The sequence below is a fragment of the Trichoderma evansii genome (genome assembly GCF_050947405.1).
Source record: "Trichoderma evansii strain SZMC 28006 chromosome Unknown GGI43scaffold_9, whole genome shotgun sequence".
Taxonomy (NCBI): Eukaryota; Fungi; Ascomycota; class Sordariomycetes; order Hypocreales; family Hypocreaceae; genus Trichoderma; species Trichoderma evansii.
In genome coordinates, this window is record NW_028145197.1 from 553,429 (window position 1) to 571,660 (window position 18,232).

General features: G+C 49.4%; 3 protein-coding genes across 3 annotated transcripts; 1 reads left to right on the forward strand and 2 right to left on the reverse strand.

The window, feature by feature from the left end:
- Positions 1-4,561: 4,561 nt before the first annotated feature.
- Positions 4,562-8,026, reverse strand: GGI43DRAFT_370800 (uncharacterized protein). Its single transcript, XM_083202545.1, has one exon. It carries the CDS (start codon positions 7,721-7,723, stop codon positions 4,724-4,726), a length of 3,000 nt encoding a protein of 999 aa, XP_083060894.1. The 5' UTR covers positions 7,724-8,026; the 3' UTR covers positions 4,562-4,723.
- Positions 8,027-8,693: 667 nt separating this feature from the next.
- GGI43DRAFT_370798 (leucine-rich repeat domain-containing protein) lies at positions 8,694-15,269 on the forward strand. The gene has a single exon (XM_083202544.1). The coding sequence runs from the start codon at positions 8,791-8,793 to the stop codon at positions 14,692-14,694; it is 5,904 nt and encodes a 1,967-aa protein (XP_083060895.1). The 5' UTR covers positions 8,694-8,790; the 3' UTR covers positions 14,695-15,269.
- Positions 15,270-15,560: 291 nt separating this feature from the next.
- GGI43DRAFT_422709 (nucleoside phosphorylase domain-containing protein) lies at positions 15,561-17,309 on the reverse strand (the record flags this gene model as incomplete). The annotated part of the gene is made up of 3 exons (XM_083208145.1): positions 15,561-16,105; positions 16,290-16,886; positions 16,922-17,309. The coding sequence occupies 3 exons, from the start codon at positions 17,307-17,309 to the stop codon at positions 15,561-15,563; spliced, it is 1,530 nt and encodes a 509-aa protein (XP_083060896.1).
- Between the last annotated feature and the right edge of the window lie 923 nt (positions 17,310-18,232).

The window sequence follows — 18,232 nt, forward strand, 5'->3', positions numbered from 1 at the left end:
GGGCAGTTGTCTGGCTTGTTATCGGTGTGTGAATATACACATGTGCAAGGGGTGCTTTTTCCATGTCTGAATCGATCGATGCTTACGAGTATGGGTACTTGCCATCTACAATTAATTCAATGGCATAAAGGGAATCGTATAGCTGCTTGATATCTACTATATCTTGTACCTACCTTAGTATAGATGAAGGTACATGTACAAACCGAGACAGGAACCTACGTTTGAGGTGAGAGTGTGTAGGTTTGCCGCAGTACACTAAGTACAGTAAGCTCGAGATGCCTGTCTGTCGTGTAAGATTCAGTGTAATATCCAGGAGACGGTGGAATAAAGACAGATATACATGCTTTTTGCGGCATGCACGGACGGAGCCAAGTCGCTTACACCAATGCAATATCAATTGTCTTAGGCGAGTGTTTGTTCGTCTTATCTCGCCGAAGGGAGCCATGATAACGCCATCCATCCGGCAAGCACCACGTACGTACAAACGAGCATGGAGCTCAGCAGCCACAAAGAGGACAGCACATCTCGGCTGAATTTGTTTGTTAAATAGGCAGCTGATGAGTCTAAAATGCATCTACGCTGTATTTTCCAGATGCCGTATACGTCTCATGATCCATCTAAATATCAACATGTGCATGTACATGTACCTCCAGCCTTTGGGCACCACTGCGCCGGCTCTATCTGATATCAGGTTCTGTATCTGACCTGTCTATCGCCGCCCTGATAGCGGGGCTTCCCCTTCTGTGCAGCACAACGCGGAGAAGATGCAACCTACAACATGTACATATCTTGGCTCCTCCACAATGCAGAGATAAAGGATCGGTGAGCGCCAGCAAGTCGCAGAAGCGAGCGAGGCGATGGGGCACAGCGTGGCGTCTGATGCCATGCTTCTGTCCCTGTACGATGTTTGGCACCACCGCATGCATCAGCTTTGCGCTACACGAACCGCCAACAAACAAACATTGAACGCTTGACTCGCCAGCTGAGAATCCCGTGCAGTCGAGGGGGGGACAGAAAGTCAAAAGCATTCAGCAGGAATAAGGCCCGCTAGACTGAGGCACTAGCGATCGCGGAATCTCTTCCACCAGCCGATTATTTACTATCTGGGCGGGCCCAGCGTGCCCTGGTCTCGCTTTGTGATACGAACCCGATACCCGGCTGCTTATGGAGGGCTACCTTTTCTCGAATCATGCGTCCAGTCCTCGTCATGTTCAGGCCTTAGGCTTATCAAACAGACGAGTATGGAATATGGAAATAGTGCTAAGAATATTAGCACTGCTGCTACTGCGGCTCTACACCTAGTACACCTAGGAGAGGAGACAAGGGATGAGGGGAAAGGTGAGAGACTGAGAAAAGGTTGTGGCTTTGACTGCGCCGGTGCCCAACGGCGTGAGACCCGGCGAATTTCGGTGTTTCCAGATTGATTCCCGCAGTCTCAGACTCGCAATCAGAGATAACCCTCCGAGGCTCAATGCATTCACTGCCTCTAAAATACAGCAATCGAGCGAGCTCCTCCAACAGAGCAGTTCTTTCTGCATCGGCTTCGACGGTCACCATGACTCAATGCAATTCCAATGATGCGCACGAGGACTACAAGTTTTCCTCATCTCCACCGTCTTTTGGTCGTTTTCCAGAAGCATGGACGCATGGACGTCACCGCAGCCCACGTGGAACAGTTTAAAACGCCAGCCAGTCAACCTATGACCTGTTCTCTCACCGACAGCTTAGGGGTTGACTAAGTGGGTTCCTGTTCGGCATGGTCAAGGCTTCCCCGGAGTCTAGGTTACGGTACGAGTAATAGTTGCAACAGACGACAATCTCAATCTCCAAAGACTAGGGGCGCGCGGTCAGTGGCCAACGATCGTGCACACTTGCAAGCGATATGCAGCCCTACCTATGTCATGAAGGACGGCATTTGGTGACATGGCTTGTGCGAGGCGAGCTCACCGGTAACGCCACGCCACCAATTAAAATGGAAATCAAACGCACTCACTCTTAGCTACTACCGGGCAACCAGACCAATTCAAAGTCACCCCGGAGTTGCCGGTGTGCACGATGTGTTTTCTGTTCAACCACTCGTCGGCATCCTCGTCACCGACACTGCCGGAAACACAAAAAGAGCAAGTAGAAAACAAACAAACGGCTGATGATTACTCTCCGAAACTCAAAATAGGTGCCTGGATCTCCCACGAGCTACCCATCTCAACGACGGCTTCTTCCTTTTCCCACGTGTGTGCTTCAGCAACACCTGACTGGTGTATCCGCCAGCAACACAGCATCGCACATCATTACGTATTCTCAGACCGTCCACGTCACAAATTTGAACCTCCAAAGTCAGACAATGCGGACACATCTACTGCCCGAGAGGTGCCAGCAAACGGACCACCAAACTGGCGGTGTCCCCGATCTCCTGGATCTCAACAAGGATCTCAATTTCATCTAAATGGTCACGCTTGATGTTGCTACCACTAGTATAGTAGTAGGAGTATACAGTAGTGCTACTGTTACTCTACTAGTATTCTGCCCCCAACAGGCAAGCCAGGAACAAATGTCACCGTCGAGCCTCTCCTGGGTTACCGAAGGGCAGGGCATTCTAAAGCTTGTTTGGTCTAGATGGGCGATCCAAGGCCCCCAAGGGCACGTGGACGGGCTACTCAGTCAATCGCTTCACATCTCTTACCACGTGAGATGATGGTTGAACAGAGTGCAGCCGTCGACGTACTCGCATGTACGTGTCGCCTCATCGCTCGACAGATTGCATGATCCAGAGAAGCGAATTGGCTCGCAAGCCAAATCTAGGCACTGGTCTCTGTTTGATATCATATGCAATGAGGCACACAGGACACAAGAATATTACTGGACGTCGATTAGGGTTAGGTTGGCCGAGACCTCATAGCCTTGAAAGGAAAGGGGGAAACGAGTTGGACGCGAGCTTGCTAGGCGGATATCTGCTTCTGCCAATTGAAGACGATACCGCCTCCTTTTCTGTTTCGTAACAGATTGTGCGCCCTCTCATCATGCCGGATGTCGTTCCACTCCATCGGCTCGTAACATTTGCGACGTCACCAAGCGTTTGCTCTTCCTTTTTTAGAGTTTCACTCGGGTATTTGCCTGCAACTTATCCGGTGTGCGATGCAACGACGGCAGCAAGGTCAATCAGTCAGTTGTCAACATCTCAATTCAGAAAACTGGTTCAATAAAAGGGGGGTAAAAGATGCCAATCTTGACACCAATCCAGACACATGGTGCGGCTAACATCGACGAGTGTGACATTTCCCACCACATCCAGACCACACCTACCCAACAGATCCTCCATCTCTGACCCCCCAGGCAACAGTTTGGGTAGGTAGTAAGGCTAGGGTATAGCCTAATTGATCCAGGTGATTGGGGAAAAAGGGAAGGAAAAAAATAAAATTAACATAAAACCTGCGTCAGTAAGACGGAAAGAGAACAAGCAACATAAACAAAGGCCAGACGGCGTTGCGTTTCCGCCAGCAGAGCACGCCACGTTTCTTGTCCAACCACACCCATTGGACCAAAGGGCCGTCTGCTTTTCGGAGCAATGGACGGGACCCACTGCAAGATGCATCTCACTACAACTCTGGATATGCCCAATGGGCAGTTTTTTTCGTCGTCTTGCTTTTTTAATACGCCGTGTGCCGTATGTATGCAGCATGCACGGGTATGTATGTGAGGTAATGACAGTAGCTGCCCACTGCCCGGTGCGCAAATGGCCAATGGTGTAAGTGATTTTTCCGACCAGGTGACTGATATTTGCATCGCCTGCTCCATGTAGTGATACTTGCTACTGAGTACTCCGTAATACCAATGCAATCTGTGCTTTAATTTGGCTTTGTTTAGTCTGGACATTGGGTTCTTACTGTAGCTTACCCTAGAAATTATCCTGGCAAGGGGGTGTGAAGGTAGGGTTAGAGTTTACCTAATGATAATAATAGGACGGTGTGGCTGGTGATAATTTTTGAAAAAGAAAATATGTGTGATGAGAGAAAATAAATTATTTTGCACGGATGTGATGTATCATGAACATAGCGTAGTAGAGTACTATTTGAGGCGAAATATCATGCATCGGAAGGATCCTAACTAATATACGCCATGACAAAAGTAAGACCGGCCGGTGCGAAAAAAAGCAACAAATAAAGAGATAACACATCGTTACATTTAACAAAATGTACCTACACCAATTCACATGTCACTGAACAACCCAATCACACCTCCTTTAGCATACGCAAGACAAAATATCTCGCCCCCAAGGATTTTATCCTGGAGATTTTATCCTATCACCGGAAAGCCATGTTTTACATATAAACAGCCATCTATTCGGGGTATATTTCCCTCATATGTAAGCTACTGCTATTCAGCCACTTTCATATGTCAATAGCTCCTGCAAGAAAAATATCCTTGCTGTTCAAAAGATTCTGTCTCATCATTTCTCCGAAGCTCCAGTATTTGTAGAAAAAGCAAAATGCAATGCACATGTTATACGCAAAGAGTAAAAAGCAGGAAAAAATAAAAGTTACGCTCGCATGCAATATGCTAGATACATGATAAAAAAAAGACTTTTTCTCTTCATAAATAGCTTGGAGCTGGATAATGAACAAATATTGGACCGTATAACCGAGTGTCCACACGCTATGCAGAATGGCCGTAGTTGTGAAAATGCAGCATCATGATTACATGGAAAAGAGGACTTGGGGTACTAGGTTTAAAGGAATGATGCAAACATGTCTACATCCTCCTCAGAAGACCGTTCTGTCTCCTTTGCGCCGCTAGCTCGTGTCTTGTCGGATTTTCGTGCTTCGTTTAGCTCTGCATCGACATCCCAGACTTGCAAAAAGTCGTCCATATCGTTGAATATGTCCTGTACAATATCTGTGGGGTCCTCGTCATCATAGCCCCAAGTTTTCGTAGCAAAGCTATTCTTCTTGACCTGCGGTGCATCGACCTTCTCCGCCGGGCCTTGCCTGTCAGGGCTAGGAGGCCTGTATTCTGGCACAGCAGGTGTGCTTTGAGGGTTTATGCCCTTCGAACGATCAGCCACAGCAGCAAAGTGAAGGCCAAACTTCAAGTCTTCTTCCATGAGCGAATCGGAAGATGAGCCCATGGACGGTGGGGGAGGCGGTGAAACTGCTCGGTCTCTGCCTCGTGTCATTGACGATGACGTGTCCGTCCCTGATGGGATATCCTCTCCGGAGCTGTCGCTCCCTTCATGCGGTAGCGGGGCCCAGGAAACTCGCTTTTTGGTTATCGTACTCCCCCATGACCTTTTCATGCAAGACAGCAGGGTGCCCTGTGTTTTAGAAGCGGTTCCACTCAAGCTTGGCCCCGAAAAATAGAGTCCTTGGCGGCGAGGGTTTGGAGAGGGTGACATGAATGTTGAAAAAGAAGCAACAGCGAAATGTGGCTCTGGCGTAGACAGTCGCTTTGGCGTTTCCTCAGAGGGCTCAGGCAAGACGTTTGAAGGAGGCTGAGGCGTATCGTTGTTTTGTGAAGGTAGAATATGGCTTTCGGCGACGGAATCGGCAGGTCTGTGAGTCTCATCTTGATGCTCTTGCTGGCTTTCGCAACTATCGCCATTTGCCACGGAAGTTGTCGAGCCAGGCTCACTTGGTTTTTCTGGCACGTCTCCGTTTATTTGCGGCCCAATTACACCTGAATTAGCTTGCTCAACAGACACAGAGGGCTGTAAGTCAGCAGACTGCTCCGGTGTAGTAAGGCTCAGCTCATCTTGTTCTTGAATACCAAGCGGCGCATCTCTTTGAGTTGAGTTCACCACTTCTATAGATACGGTAACCTCAACTGGTGGAGTGCTAGAGTGCGGTGTAGTTGATGTGGCCGACGTATCACGATCCAGCAGCACTTCTTGAGCTTCATCAACTGTAGAATGATCGGGCTCAAGGTTCTTGTCTGTGATAATCTCATTCGGGCTGGGCTGCGATGGTGGAAAGCAATTATTCGGAACTGATGGCGGTGAGTTTTCTTTAACTTCTTTTTCTTGTTCGTTTTCGTTTGATTGCTGGTTATTTGCTTCTTGCTCGCAGCGAGTATCATCTGCGCTCGCTGCTAGTGATTTACGCAGAGATGACATGTAAGGCTGAACCACCTTCTTGAGAGCGGGCCGCGAGTTGATTCTACCATTTCGAGGGCTCAAAGATCGCAGTGGAGATGACTTGTGAGGACTATTCGTCTTTGTAACGCTCTTACCTCCTAAAGCTTGACCTTTGTTCGGCTTGGGTGAATTGATTGGCGCGCTTTCACTGGGCACGGGCTGCTGTGAGTCCGATGAAGCCGTGTTGCCAGACCCAGAAGTTGGTTGATCGGATCCCTCAGTATCATCATATATCAAGGGACCAGCCATACGAGAAGACTGTGTAGCGCGGAACGGCTTGAGACGTCCACGAGGTGTATCATAGTTAGATATTGAACTATCCAGATGATCCCCCTTTTTAGCCTTTGGAGTTTCAACTATACTCTCTTCTCCTGATGAACGCTCTTCATGGCTTGGCCCAGATGTGGAAAGAGTTGGCGGAATCGTATCCGGTGTAGTGCTAATACGGTCTCTATTGTTGGCCTCGGACATTTCGGGGGATGGAAGTTGTTCTCCCTGTAGCTGGCGCTCTATCAGAGTTGCGTCGTCAACATCTTCGCTGTTGTCCTCGTCCACGCTCAGCATCTCTAAATCTACCAAGCTTGATAGGTTTGTTGGTGCTTCAGATATTGTAGATAGGTCGCCTGAAGACCGCCGGCGGCCGGAGAATATGCTTGATACAGCCTTCCGTTTTGTTGGCGTTTGCGCTGGCGAGATAGACAGAGGAGAGGACTCTCCTCTAGAGCTCCGTTGAGAAAACGGTGATAACAAGGACGAGGATAGATTCTCATTCTGACGCAGAATCTTGCTGGCCGAGTCTTTCTTGGGAGTCCTATGTGCATTGGCCAATGATAAATCAACGGAAGAATGTGTGGAGATGGTTTCATGGTGGTGATCGTCATCTGTATCTGTATCTGCATCCTCACTAGACAGATCTTGTGATCCTGCAGGGGGAAGTTGTGAGGTGAGCTCTCGGATGTGTGAATATATTGATGAGCTGTTGGCAGTGGCTCTGGTCGTCCTTGCTCCTCTTTGACTAGCATCCCTCTTGGGTGTTAGATTCTTCCTTGGCGTTGGTGATTCGATTTCGGTTTTGGATGACCTGGTTCTTGGCCGCTTATTTGCCACGCCATCTGGTCCCTGTGATGACTTCGATTTCCTTTTTGGAGATTTTGATGGCGAATTTGTTGTCCATAATTCATCACTGCGTGAATAAGAGCTAGTGAGAGGCGCCTGCTTGAGGCTTTCCGGACTAGGAAGAGCACACTCGGCACCTTTTAGAGCTTCTATTGCATGCTGCTCGATAGACGTAGACGTGGTAGGCCGCTTTGGAGTAGAATGCACATTGATATCGTCAGATACACATGGATTTTGTGAATTGGCGGTACGGTTTTTTGATCGCCACGGGTTCACCCAACCAGACTCTTCTTCAAAGGGTCCCTTCAACGTTGCAGATAGCAGCAAGGGAACGTTGCCATCGAGAAACCGCTGCCCGGCAGCTTCATATCTCTGCCTGCGCGCCTCCGCATTGTCGTAGTCTTCATCTTCCGACCCTTCATAGTAGATATCCTGCGGCTGCAAGACCGCCTCGCAGTAAATTGGAGCTCTTTGCAGCATTATGGCCGTGGCGGATACTCGGGCATCAATGTCGAGAGCTTCAGATTGGTCGAGGGCGAGGGTGGCGGCGAAGGTCAAATATACTGTATACTACACCGCAGGCTCAGAGCCACAGACTCTGAGAAACTCCTCATCTGCGTCTCAGTGTGAAATTGCTCTGAGCTGCGGTTGTCGATAAGCTTGCGCTCGGCAGCTGGCCGGAAAATTGCAGCTGCTTGGGAAGCTCTACTATGGAAATGAATAGTTGCGCGCTAAGGCCTTATCGCGAAACGCGTATCGCGCCGTCACGTGAAACCGCGTAGAGAGCGATCACTTACAGCTGCAGCATGCAGAGAAAGCGCATCTTGCGTCCCCGTTTCGCTTATGAATTAAGTGCAGGAAGGAGTTAATTAACGCAGAGTGGCTGCAGTGGAGAGTTTGGGCGCATTTTAACGACTTTGTGCTAAAAATACAGATGGCAAGTTAGATGACGACAGGTTTGCGAAATTTCGGCAATCTTAGCAGAAGCCTTTTCTTTTATGAGCCGCATGCCGCTTGTCATGTAATTCTACGACCTCCTTAGAGCCAGTGGAGAAGATATTACAATGTACAGCACTTCATATAACAGATGCTCCCTTTCAAAAAGACGTCATTATACGCTAGATTTACTATAAAACAAAAGACATTGGAGTCAATAGAGCGACGTGATCCTGCTGCACAGTTGGCACAGCAACCCCCACCGCGGCCAATCAGCATCCCTGTTTTGTTTTCCCGTTTCAAGCTCCAGCGCGCATCATCGTTCCCTAACGGACGCTCTAAGCAGAATCCCCTGCATTTGCGCTGGGCCCCTCCCATATCGGCGTCCAAGTCTCCAAGCTCCATCTTATCTCTTTGATACTTATTTTGCATCCTTTGTGTCCGCCGATTCTGTATTGCTTCCTCCTCTTGCGCCATCCTTCTCGGTAGAAGTGCGCGCGCTCCAGCTGCTTCACCCTTAGGACGCGACCCCGCATAAACTTTTTGTATTCGCTACCTATGGCGTGAAGATCCCATCCCCCCTGTTTTGAATATATCTATCGGCCTTCACCATGTCGCACGCTTGGCTGGATTCGTTGACGGAGGACTGGGTTTCCCAGCCCGGGTCCTCGCCTGTGCAGCCGTCGCCCGCACAGTTTGCGCTTGTCAAGTCGTCAGCGAAGAAGAGCTCGGCGTCGCCATCGCCAAAGCCCACGCCCACGCCTAGTCGCATACCGCGAGCGCCCTGGAGACACCCCGGCGCAGTTGTTCCCAAGCCGCAGGATAAAAGCATGACTATTTTGGAGGGCGGCGATCGAAGCCCGAAAGGAAGAGGATCACCCAAGAAGCGCCTGTTGAAGTTTCCCGCCGGGCGCAAACACGACGACAAATTTCTAAAGCGCACGCCTTCATCAGAAACCACCGGATCGGTTGTTGTGCGCAAGAACATCCCGCAACTAAGCCCCAACACACCGGGAAATTCCAAAACACCAGAATGGAAGCGACGACTTGTACACGGCAAGATGCAGTATGGAGAGCAGCGCGACCTGTTTAGCTCGGCAGCCCTTGGTTTGCAGGACATGTTCAAGCCGCCACCCTCAAGCGAAGCCGACTTCGACTCGCCCTCACCTTCTCCTTCTTTTTCTCGCAATCTCGATTCCCCATCGCCAAACCTTGACCCTCCCTCGCCCTATCTCGAGTCGCCAAGCCCCGAACTTCCGCCTCTTCAATCTCCTAGCACAGCAGATTTATACGAAACAGAAATGCCGTCGAGCCCGCCAGCACAGGCACCAACAATAAACTTGGAATCTGAGGGAGACCCTACCTCAGATGGAGGCATCTTTTCAGACCAGATCACACCAAGTCCGAGCCCTAGAAAGCCTGTGCGGGATATTAAATACAAACTTAATGTCGAAGAAGATTCGGACCTGTCGTTCATGAGCAATGATAGCCATATCGGCCTCCCTGCGCTTCCCGACGAACTCGACGAAGAACTCGACGAGGAACACAGTGAGGAGCATGATGAGGAGCATGATGAGGAGCATGATGAGGAACACGATGAGGAACACGATGAGCAACATGATGAGCAACACGATGAGCAACATGATGTGCAACATGATGGGGAGCTTGAGGAGCTCGATGAGGAGCTCGACGAAGAACACGATGCAGAACACGATGAGCAGTATACTGAGGAACTCGACGAGGAGCATGATGAGGATCACGACTCAGAGCATGACGAAGATTACGACTCAGAGCACGATGAGGATCACGGCGAGGATCACGACGAGGATCACGATGAGGAATACGACTCAGAGCACGACTCAGAGCACGACCAACAACTCTCTCAAGACGATAGCTACCTTGCGATCCCCTCCCTGATTGATGGCGTATCCAGAAAAGCGAGCGGCCAGAGTTATTCACAAAATGAAGACTTTAGCCCCATTTTGATCGGCAGGCAAAGCGATGACGACGGAAAGGTCGAGTTCACCCCTCTTGAAATGCCCGCAGATGAACTACGACAAAGACTCGAGCGGTTGCAACTCAACCAGATGATCCTGGACCCTTCACACAATGCGTCTGACAGCGCAGTAGACGCAAAACCACCAAAGCCTAATCCGATGGATGGTTTCGAAAATGAATACCATTTCGATACCTCTCATGGAAGCAGTAATTCGTCTGGTGGATCAATGCGGCACCACACTCTGAGCCCTGATTTGGGCGTGGATTGGTCGGAAATGCTGGGCGAGGATTCGTTGCAAGCCAGCACACCGAAGCAGTTTCCAAGTCTGAGGACTCAAGAAGCCGACTCGAAATTGGCCAGTGCTTCGCTGTTTGATAGCCCCGATGTGCCTCGGGCTCCGTTTCCAAGTCCTATTAAGAGGCAAATTCGTGACACTGACAGCAGTCAAGCCAACTCAAACCCCTTGAAGCTTTTTGGGCCGTATGACACTTTTACCAACCAAACTTTGCTTCGACGCATCAGCCAGTTTGAAGAGGGCATGTCTGGTAAAAACTCGCGTGAGAGCTCGCGTGAGAATTCGCGTGAGAATTCGCCAGAGCCCTCGCCTTTTACGCCCAGCCATAACCAGAAACAATTTGACCATTCTCCTGCATCGAATAGATTTGTCAATCATTTTGGTGCTGGTGAGCTGGAGGGGTACGAATTCACAAACGACCTGTCTTACTCGCCCGCCGAACAGCATTCCAGCCCCCTTTTCAAGGAGAATGTATCACCAAATCCTCCCTTGGCTGCCAAAGGTGCCTTAAAACTTGTCCCTCCAGAATCATGGCTCCACGAATACTCTTCGCTGCATGCTCGCGGAAATCGAAAAACGTCGCAGGCTTCCTCAGCTGCTACTGACAGTAAATACGATTTTATGTCTAGTTCACCTGACAACTCTGCTAGTCCCCAGGATGAAGCTTACGATGAATCCTGGGCGACAAAACGTGATTATGGATCTGAATCCAAGCGACCCAGAACGTCTCCCACCAAACACCCAACACCAAAGCGCCGCCGCACGCTCCATCGATCTGATATTGCATTCGGCAGTGAAAATTGGAAAGCACTTTTATCTCCCACACGCGAAAAATTCCTCCGTGGGCTAGCAAAGCAGCGGAAACGCTCACAGTCTGACCGCTCTGGCTCCGGTGACACCCATGACGTGGGACGAGCGTCCAAAGGACAATCTCGTTCTTCAGCTGCTACTTCAAAGTCATCACAAGATGATGTCGTTCTGGGCAAGTCACGCCGATCGACGGCAAGGTCGGTCAAGGAAGAGGCTGAGTCGAATGCTCCAAGCGATTCTGAGCGCAAGCCTTCTATACGAACTCAGGATTTTGTGGACCAAGCTGCACAAATCATGGCCATGATTCGCAGCCAGGTCAGCCAGCCTGGGTTGACAAGTCTTGAAGAATCAGAGTTGGAAATTGGCCATACCACGCTGAATGCGACGGTTGAAGAATCAGACGGATCTACGGCTGAGCCCTTCTCCCGACCACCAAGTCGAGACGGAAAACCGATACCCAGACGATCGAGACAGCAAGAGGATCCTGAAGTTGTAAAACGACTCAAAAAGTATCAGGAACTGAGTGACATGGGTGATGTTATCACTTCCTCTGTGAGGTCAATGGGTCTTGCAAAGGATGCAATCCGTGCCGCCAAAGAAGTTGAACGAATGGTTGATAAAGCCAGCAACCGTGCTCGGACCGGCGGTGGTGGTTCAAACTTTGAGTCGGCGAGTGAATCAACGAGCCCTGTTCATGACTTGTTCTCCAGCGCTTCTGCCCGTTCCACCAGCCATATTTTCCCCACCTCTTCATCGAGGGGCTCTGAATCACGCAAAATGATTGCTCCCGAGAGCGTTTCGCACCTGATTCCAGACAAGATAGGTGGCATGTATCTGGATAAACAAAACAATATTTGGATTAGAAACAAAGAGTCCAAGAACTCTGCAACATCCCACGTTCTGGGCTCTGAGGACAGCGAGGATGATCCGTTTGCCAACATACCCGATCTGTCTGTTGACATGACGGAAGAGATGCAGCATCTGAAGCAGACACCTCGAGGCCGTGACGGAATACCACTACAAAAGGAGGGTGGCTCTCGAACGAGTTCAGCGCAAACGCATTCACTGAAGAGCTACACAACTCTTGCAGCTTACGAGCCCCTTGATCCCGAAGTAGCGGCAAGGGCTAGGGGAGAGATTGAAAAGCTGGACGCTCAGCCCGGAGACAGCGTAAAGAGCGCTGAAGAAGTAGGAGGCAGCGGCTTGCACGTTCTTAAAGCGAAGTCGAGTATTGATGCACTGAGCTCTAAGCGCCGTAATATTACCATCTCATTTACATCACCCATTGCGTCCATTGTTTTGGGTGTGCTGCCAGAGGATATTGAAGGCTTGGAGGACGACCCGGAGCCCGACACATCCATTTCTCCTCAGCTCCAGGCAGCTCCTTTTAGCACCCCAAAGAATATTACACAGGGCTCCCTGCGAGGACTTCGCCCCGGGTCGGTGTACGGAACCATTTCTAGCACCAAGTTTACCCCTCGGCCCGTTTCGCGAATAGACGAGCAAGATGAGGAGAGCACGGTAGAGTTGCACAAACAGAAACAAAGCCCAGACGGAAGTCAAAGCCAGAGCCAGAATGAGCGACAAACTAGCTTTATAGGCGACAATACATCACTGAGCCTGAAATCTCTTGAAGGCGGACCAGGCCTTGGGTTCCTTATGAACCAAACTCCAACCCCGGCAAACCGCCCTGTCTCGATGAGAGCCGACGATAGTCTGCTCATTGGCCGAAACGTGGGAAAGTATTCACTGAGCCCCCTCTCAGAGTTTACTGTGAACAATGCAGACCGGTCCTTTGGACTTGAAGTGAGCTATGTCATGGCCAATAAGCGCATGGCGACGGGCGATGGCTCAAAGAAGGTGCTGTCCATGACGATACGAGACCTCGTGGAAAAACTTTCCGAAGCTGAGCCGCATGAGCCATATTGGGAGGATATGACCTCCCTTGCTCTCCCAGAGAAACAGCTGACTAGCTTACACATGCTAAACGAGTTTTGCTCCAAACTCATCACTCTGGATGCGTCGAAGAACTCTTTGGGGCATCTGGATGGAATCCCCGAGTGTGTGCGAGACCTCAAAGTGTCCAACAACATGCTGACGGAACTTACGTCGTGGGACCACCTCATCCATCTGGAGTACCTGGACATTTCTAACAATGAAGTTAAGAGCTTGTCAGCGCTGAAGAGGCTCATTCACTTGCGAAATTTGAAGGCCGATAATAATCTGCTGACAACCCTGGATGGACTGGACACTCATGATGGCCTTCTCATTCTAAGAGCGCGAAACAATTTTATTGAGGAGCTAGATTTCTCTAGAGTCAAGTGGGGACGCTTGACAAAACTTGATGTAGCTTCCAACAGGATCACGTCGGTTCAAAACTTGCATCTGCTCCCGGCGATTTCTAAGCTCGACATTTCCGACAACCAGCTTCAAACACTTGTTTTTGAGAAGCCCAATAGGGCGTTACAAGAGCTGGACATTAGCGGCAATGACCTCGAATCCTTGGATGTTCGAAATCTTGGCAACTTGCGCACGCTTTATGCTGACCGAAACTGTATCAGTCACATATCTGGCTTCCGTTACGCTCGTCGGGTGGACAGCGTCTCTTTGCGTGAACAGCGAGGCGAAGACCCGCTCGAGTTGGATTTCCTAAGAAGTGCCTGCGAGATAAGAAAGCTGTACCTGTCTGGAAATTATATGCAATCATTTACGCTGAAGACTGATTTTCTTAACTTGCAGCTGCTGGAGCTGGCAAATTGCGGGCTAGAGGTGTTGCCTGATGAGTGCGGCCAGTTAATGCCCAATTTACGAACACTGAATATCAATTTCAATGCTATTCGGGATTTATCATCCCTGCGCTTCATCCCACGACTGAAGAAGCTGCTGGCGGCCGGGAATCGACTCTCAAACACGATGGCGGTAACGGAGCTGTTGACGGATTTCCCCCATCTCACTGAGTTGGATCTGCGAGATAACCCCATCACCCAGGGCTTCTATCCTCCCGTCCAGATGCTAATCAGCGCGGACAAGATGGGAAGCGCCGAGTCCTTTGTGATGCCAGATGCAGATAAGGAGAGAGATAGGGCTTTTGCGAAGCGACGAGATGAGACTACAAAGCTGCGCCGCCGTCTCTACGAAGTGGTATATGCTGCTAGTTGCAAGCGCCTTCGCAAATTAGATGGTTTGGAGGTTGATCGTGAGAAGATGCTGACCAAGGATGTTCTCCTGCAAAGACTTATTGATGATGGGCTTTTGCCAGAGCTGGAAGAGACTTTGGTTGAAGATAACGAGCCCGCACCACAACGAGAGCAAGTGGTATCGCGACCAGCATCGCGACCACTGAGTACAACTAGAGATTACACTCAAGGATCGACCCGCAGTCGATGGAACGCTGAAGATAGCTTCGCTTAAAAGCATAGGGGAAAAGGCTCAAAAAGGAGAGGTAAACGTACAAAGAGACGAAATTTAAAAAGTAATGGTAATTTTTCTTTGGGGTTGTTTTTTCGAATGGGCGTTTTATTGGCATCTACACGAGGCGTGTCTGGATTCAATTTTTGTCTGGATTCTTTTTTGGGGGTGTTTGGTTATGATGATGTCAAGACAATGGAGCGCAAAGACTCTCTCTCTTTGATGGTGGCGTTTTGATACAAAGAATAACGGCACAAGGCCAGGCCAGGCGCTTGTAGGTCTATGATATATTGACTTTTTTATTGACTTTTTTTTTTTAGTAACCTTTTCTTTTTCCATAGTCCTTTTTCTCTCTTTGTCTTTTGGAGTGTGGCGATGATTTGCAAAAAGGGGGGAATATCAATAGATGTTGTATGAGTACGGAGTACTAGGGGGTGTAAAATGATGATATCCCGTATCGATTTTCTTTTAGTCGATATTTCTTTTTGTTTTTATACGATGACTTTATTTGTCGAGTTATTAGTAATAGAAGTTTTCTTTTTATCTATTAATTTTTAGGTACTTTTAATTGATGTTTGTGATGACATGTATCAAGGGGCGTGTTGCATAAAGTGCTGGAACTGGAGTTGTGTTTCATGTTGGTGAGGCTGAGAAGATGAAACCGGTTGGCTCTTTTCTCAGCTTGCTCTGTATTTACATTAAACAACTTGTAATATAGTGAAGTATGTACATGAGGATGACTATCATCCTGCTGGAGATTTAGCTACCCCTATCTTGACTCTTGTTGACTCTAACTCGACATTGTTGCGTAAAAAGTTGCATGGCAGTAACATGCTGGCCCCCATCTATTCGAGCGCGCAACATGGCGGTTAAAGTAAAGCCATTACTCCTGCATGGTTTCCACGTATGGCCAAATAATATGGCATTTCCCGCCATCGATCTCTCAATCTCTTGTCAGCTCCCCCCTCGAGTAAGACTCTCACCACCTCCTCGTGCCCTTGGCTTGCAGCCATCATGAGTGGCGTACGGCCATCTGGGTTGACGGGATCTGGTTTGGCGCCATATTCAAGCAGCTGCTTCACCATCGAGTGGTGGCCGTTGTTTGCAGCCCACCATAAGGGGGTCATGCCCCAGTGGTCTTTGGCCTGTAGATAGCCCTTTGAGGCGGGATCGCGCTGAATGGCCTTTGTTACTTTGTCGACATCTCCATTATATGAGGCATTGTTTATGGATTGAAAGGCGAATGAGCCGGATGGCCTTTTCTTTGGATCGAGGCCAAATAGAAACTTGGCTACTGTATGCCGCTGATTATATACTGCTACCCAGAGAGGCGTCATGCCTGCTGGGTATGAGAAGCTACACTTGAGCCAAATCACCATCCCTCGCAGCGCGAAATAATGCCGTACAGCCATATCTGTCTTTCAAATCGAGATTCGTGTCGGTTTGCAGCACCTGCGGTACTGTGTTCTCGTAGCTTGTGGTTGTATTACGAGGTAAGGGTTTATAGCTAGCCAAATCTTTGGGATCGGAATATTCCTGTGGCTTGGTATAACTAGTTGGATCGGTTTGTGGTCTCTGCTGTAGTGTGTAGTGATGACCGTCCGATACTGCCTTTGGCGGAGAAGCAGTCCTAGGCAATGGCAGCATGGGAGGTAGAGTCGTTTGCCTGCCTGGTGATATTCGGCAGAGAAGATCCTTTGCGTACGCCGCGGCCATCATGGCGGCATAGCCCTGCCACTCGTTGTTTTTGTGCGTGTCTGAGTAGTCGCAGATGCCACGGATGACGAGGGACGGGAAGTGGTTTGCGAGGGTGACCGCCTCCATTTCAAAGCAGAGAACGTCTCTTTGTGCTATGAGCTTCTCCCGCAGCGAGGAATCCTTGACGAGGCTGTTTCCTGAGGCTATTAGACCATGGTGGACTACTGGATCGTCGTCGTCTTCGTCTCGCGGACGTCGTTGGACGAGGCTGGACGGATCATCGCCACAGACTGTCGCGCAAGTAGTGGCATTATTTTTTGGAGAATGAAGGACGTGCGGCTTATAAAGCCTGTCTGCCGTGTCTGGGCGCTGATAACCTCTTCTTTTTAATCTCTGGTTATTTTCTAGGGCGCTTTCAACTGCCTCTCTCAATCTATTTCCTTTCATCTCATACTGGTTATCGGCCCATTCACAGCAGCTCGCAAGATTGGCGGGGGCTGGTTTAAAAAGGTAGTTTCGAGGAATTCTTCACCTTGCACGGACTTTCCATAGTCATACTGGAACACGGCACCGTTTCCATTGCTTGAAACACCTACTACAACGTCGCCGAGATGTATATCGTGTCCAAGACTGGGTGCGCCTCCACCGATGCCAACCATGAGGCCGATCTTGATGTTGGGAAAGCTATGCAGCATGTCTCTTGCGACGATGGCTGCGGATGAGAGGCCATATTCGCCGTTGGGCAGGACGGCAATAACTACGTTGTGCTCTCCAATCTTTCCCAGCGTGTAGTCGTTGTTGTCGTTGGCTGCCACGTAGCGAGGACCTGGGTGCGCTTCTTTAAGAAAGGCCTGGGCGGCGGTGTATTCGGTTGATAGGGCGCAGATCCAGCCAACGGTGTAGTTTTGCGGATCGGACATTGGTACATTTTATGCTAACATGGAGATGGAGATTTAGGACAAGGAGATTTCCCAAGCCACTGGGCTTTGAATGTGTTGATGTAAGCTGAGTCGATGGCTTGGTGTATCGCCGGCTGTCTGGGAGCCTCATCCATGGTAGCTGACTTTCAGCCTTGGATTTGGGCATTTCCCCGCTCTTCAGCAGCTAATAAGATGTCTGTAGGGCTATTTGGGATTATAGTCGGGGACGAAGCCTCACGCATTCAATGGAGAAGCAGTATTCAACGGCATCCATGCTGCTTTGCCAAGCTATGCTACAAAATAAAGACGAACAATTTTCATTAAATTACATGTTAGTGTATACAGCAGCTAACATTTTAGACACTTGTACTACTTCAGCCACTGCACTAGCATTGCTACTGTAAAGTAATTTGAAAATCGGGCGTTGGGCGTGTTGGTGCGCGCACACTTGTAAGCTGGCAGTATCGCGACCTGCTGTAAGCGGTAGGTGGTGGCCCCTCTAGAAGATACACGTACAGAGCTTGATACATGCTAGGCAGTGACGCAGTTTCACAGCTGACAGTGAAGACTTTGGGAGTGGGGAAGCTGTAGGGCGTTAATTGGATGCATTAATTGCTTGCTGTTCGACAACGATGACGAGAGAAAGTGGAGAGCGGGATGTGGGCTGCATGTAATTTGGATGCGGCACATGTCATGTACGCGGCGATATATCTGGAGTCCGCTGGAGCTGCCTGGAAATACAGAGCAGTAGGCAGTAATTTCATGTATATTATCTTGATAAAGAGCTATTAACCACTTACTTGAAAGAGACCCTTTTGATGTGATGTTACTTTATTTAATATTTGAACTGGAGACTAATAGGTACCTAGTTTATAAGGTTCTTAGCGCTCATAGCTAGCCCAATTACAGGCGCCGCCACCCAA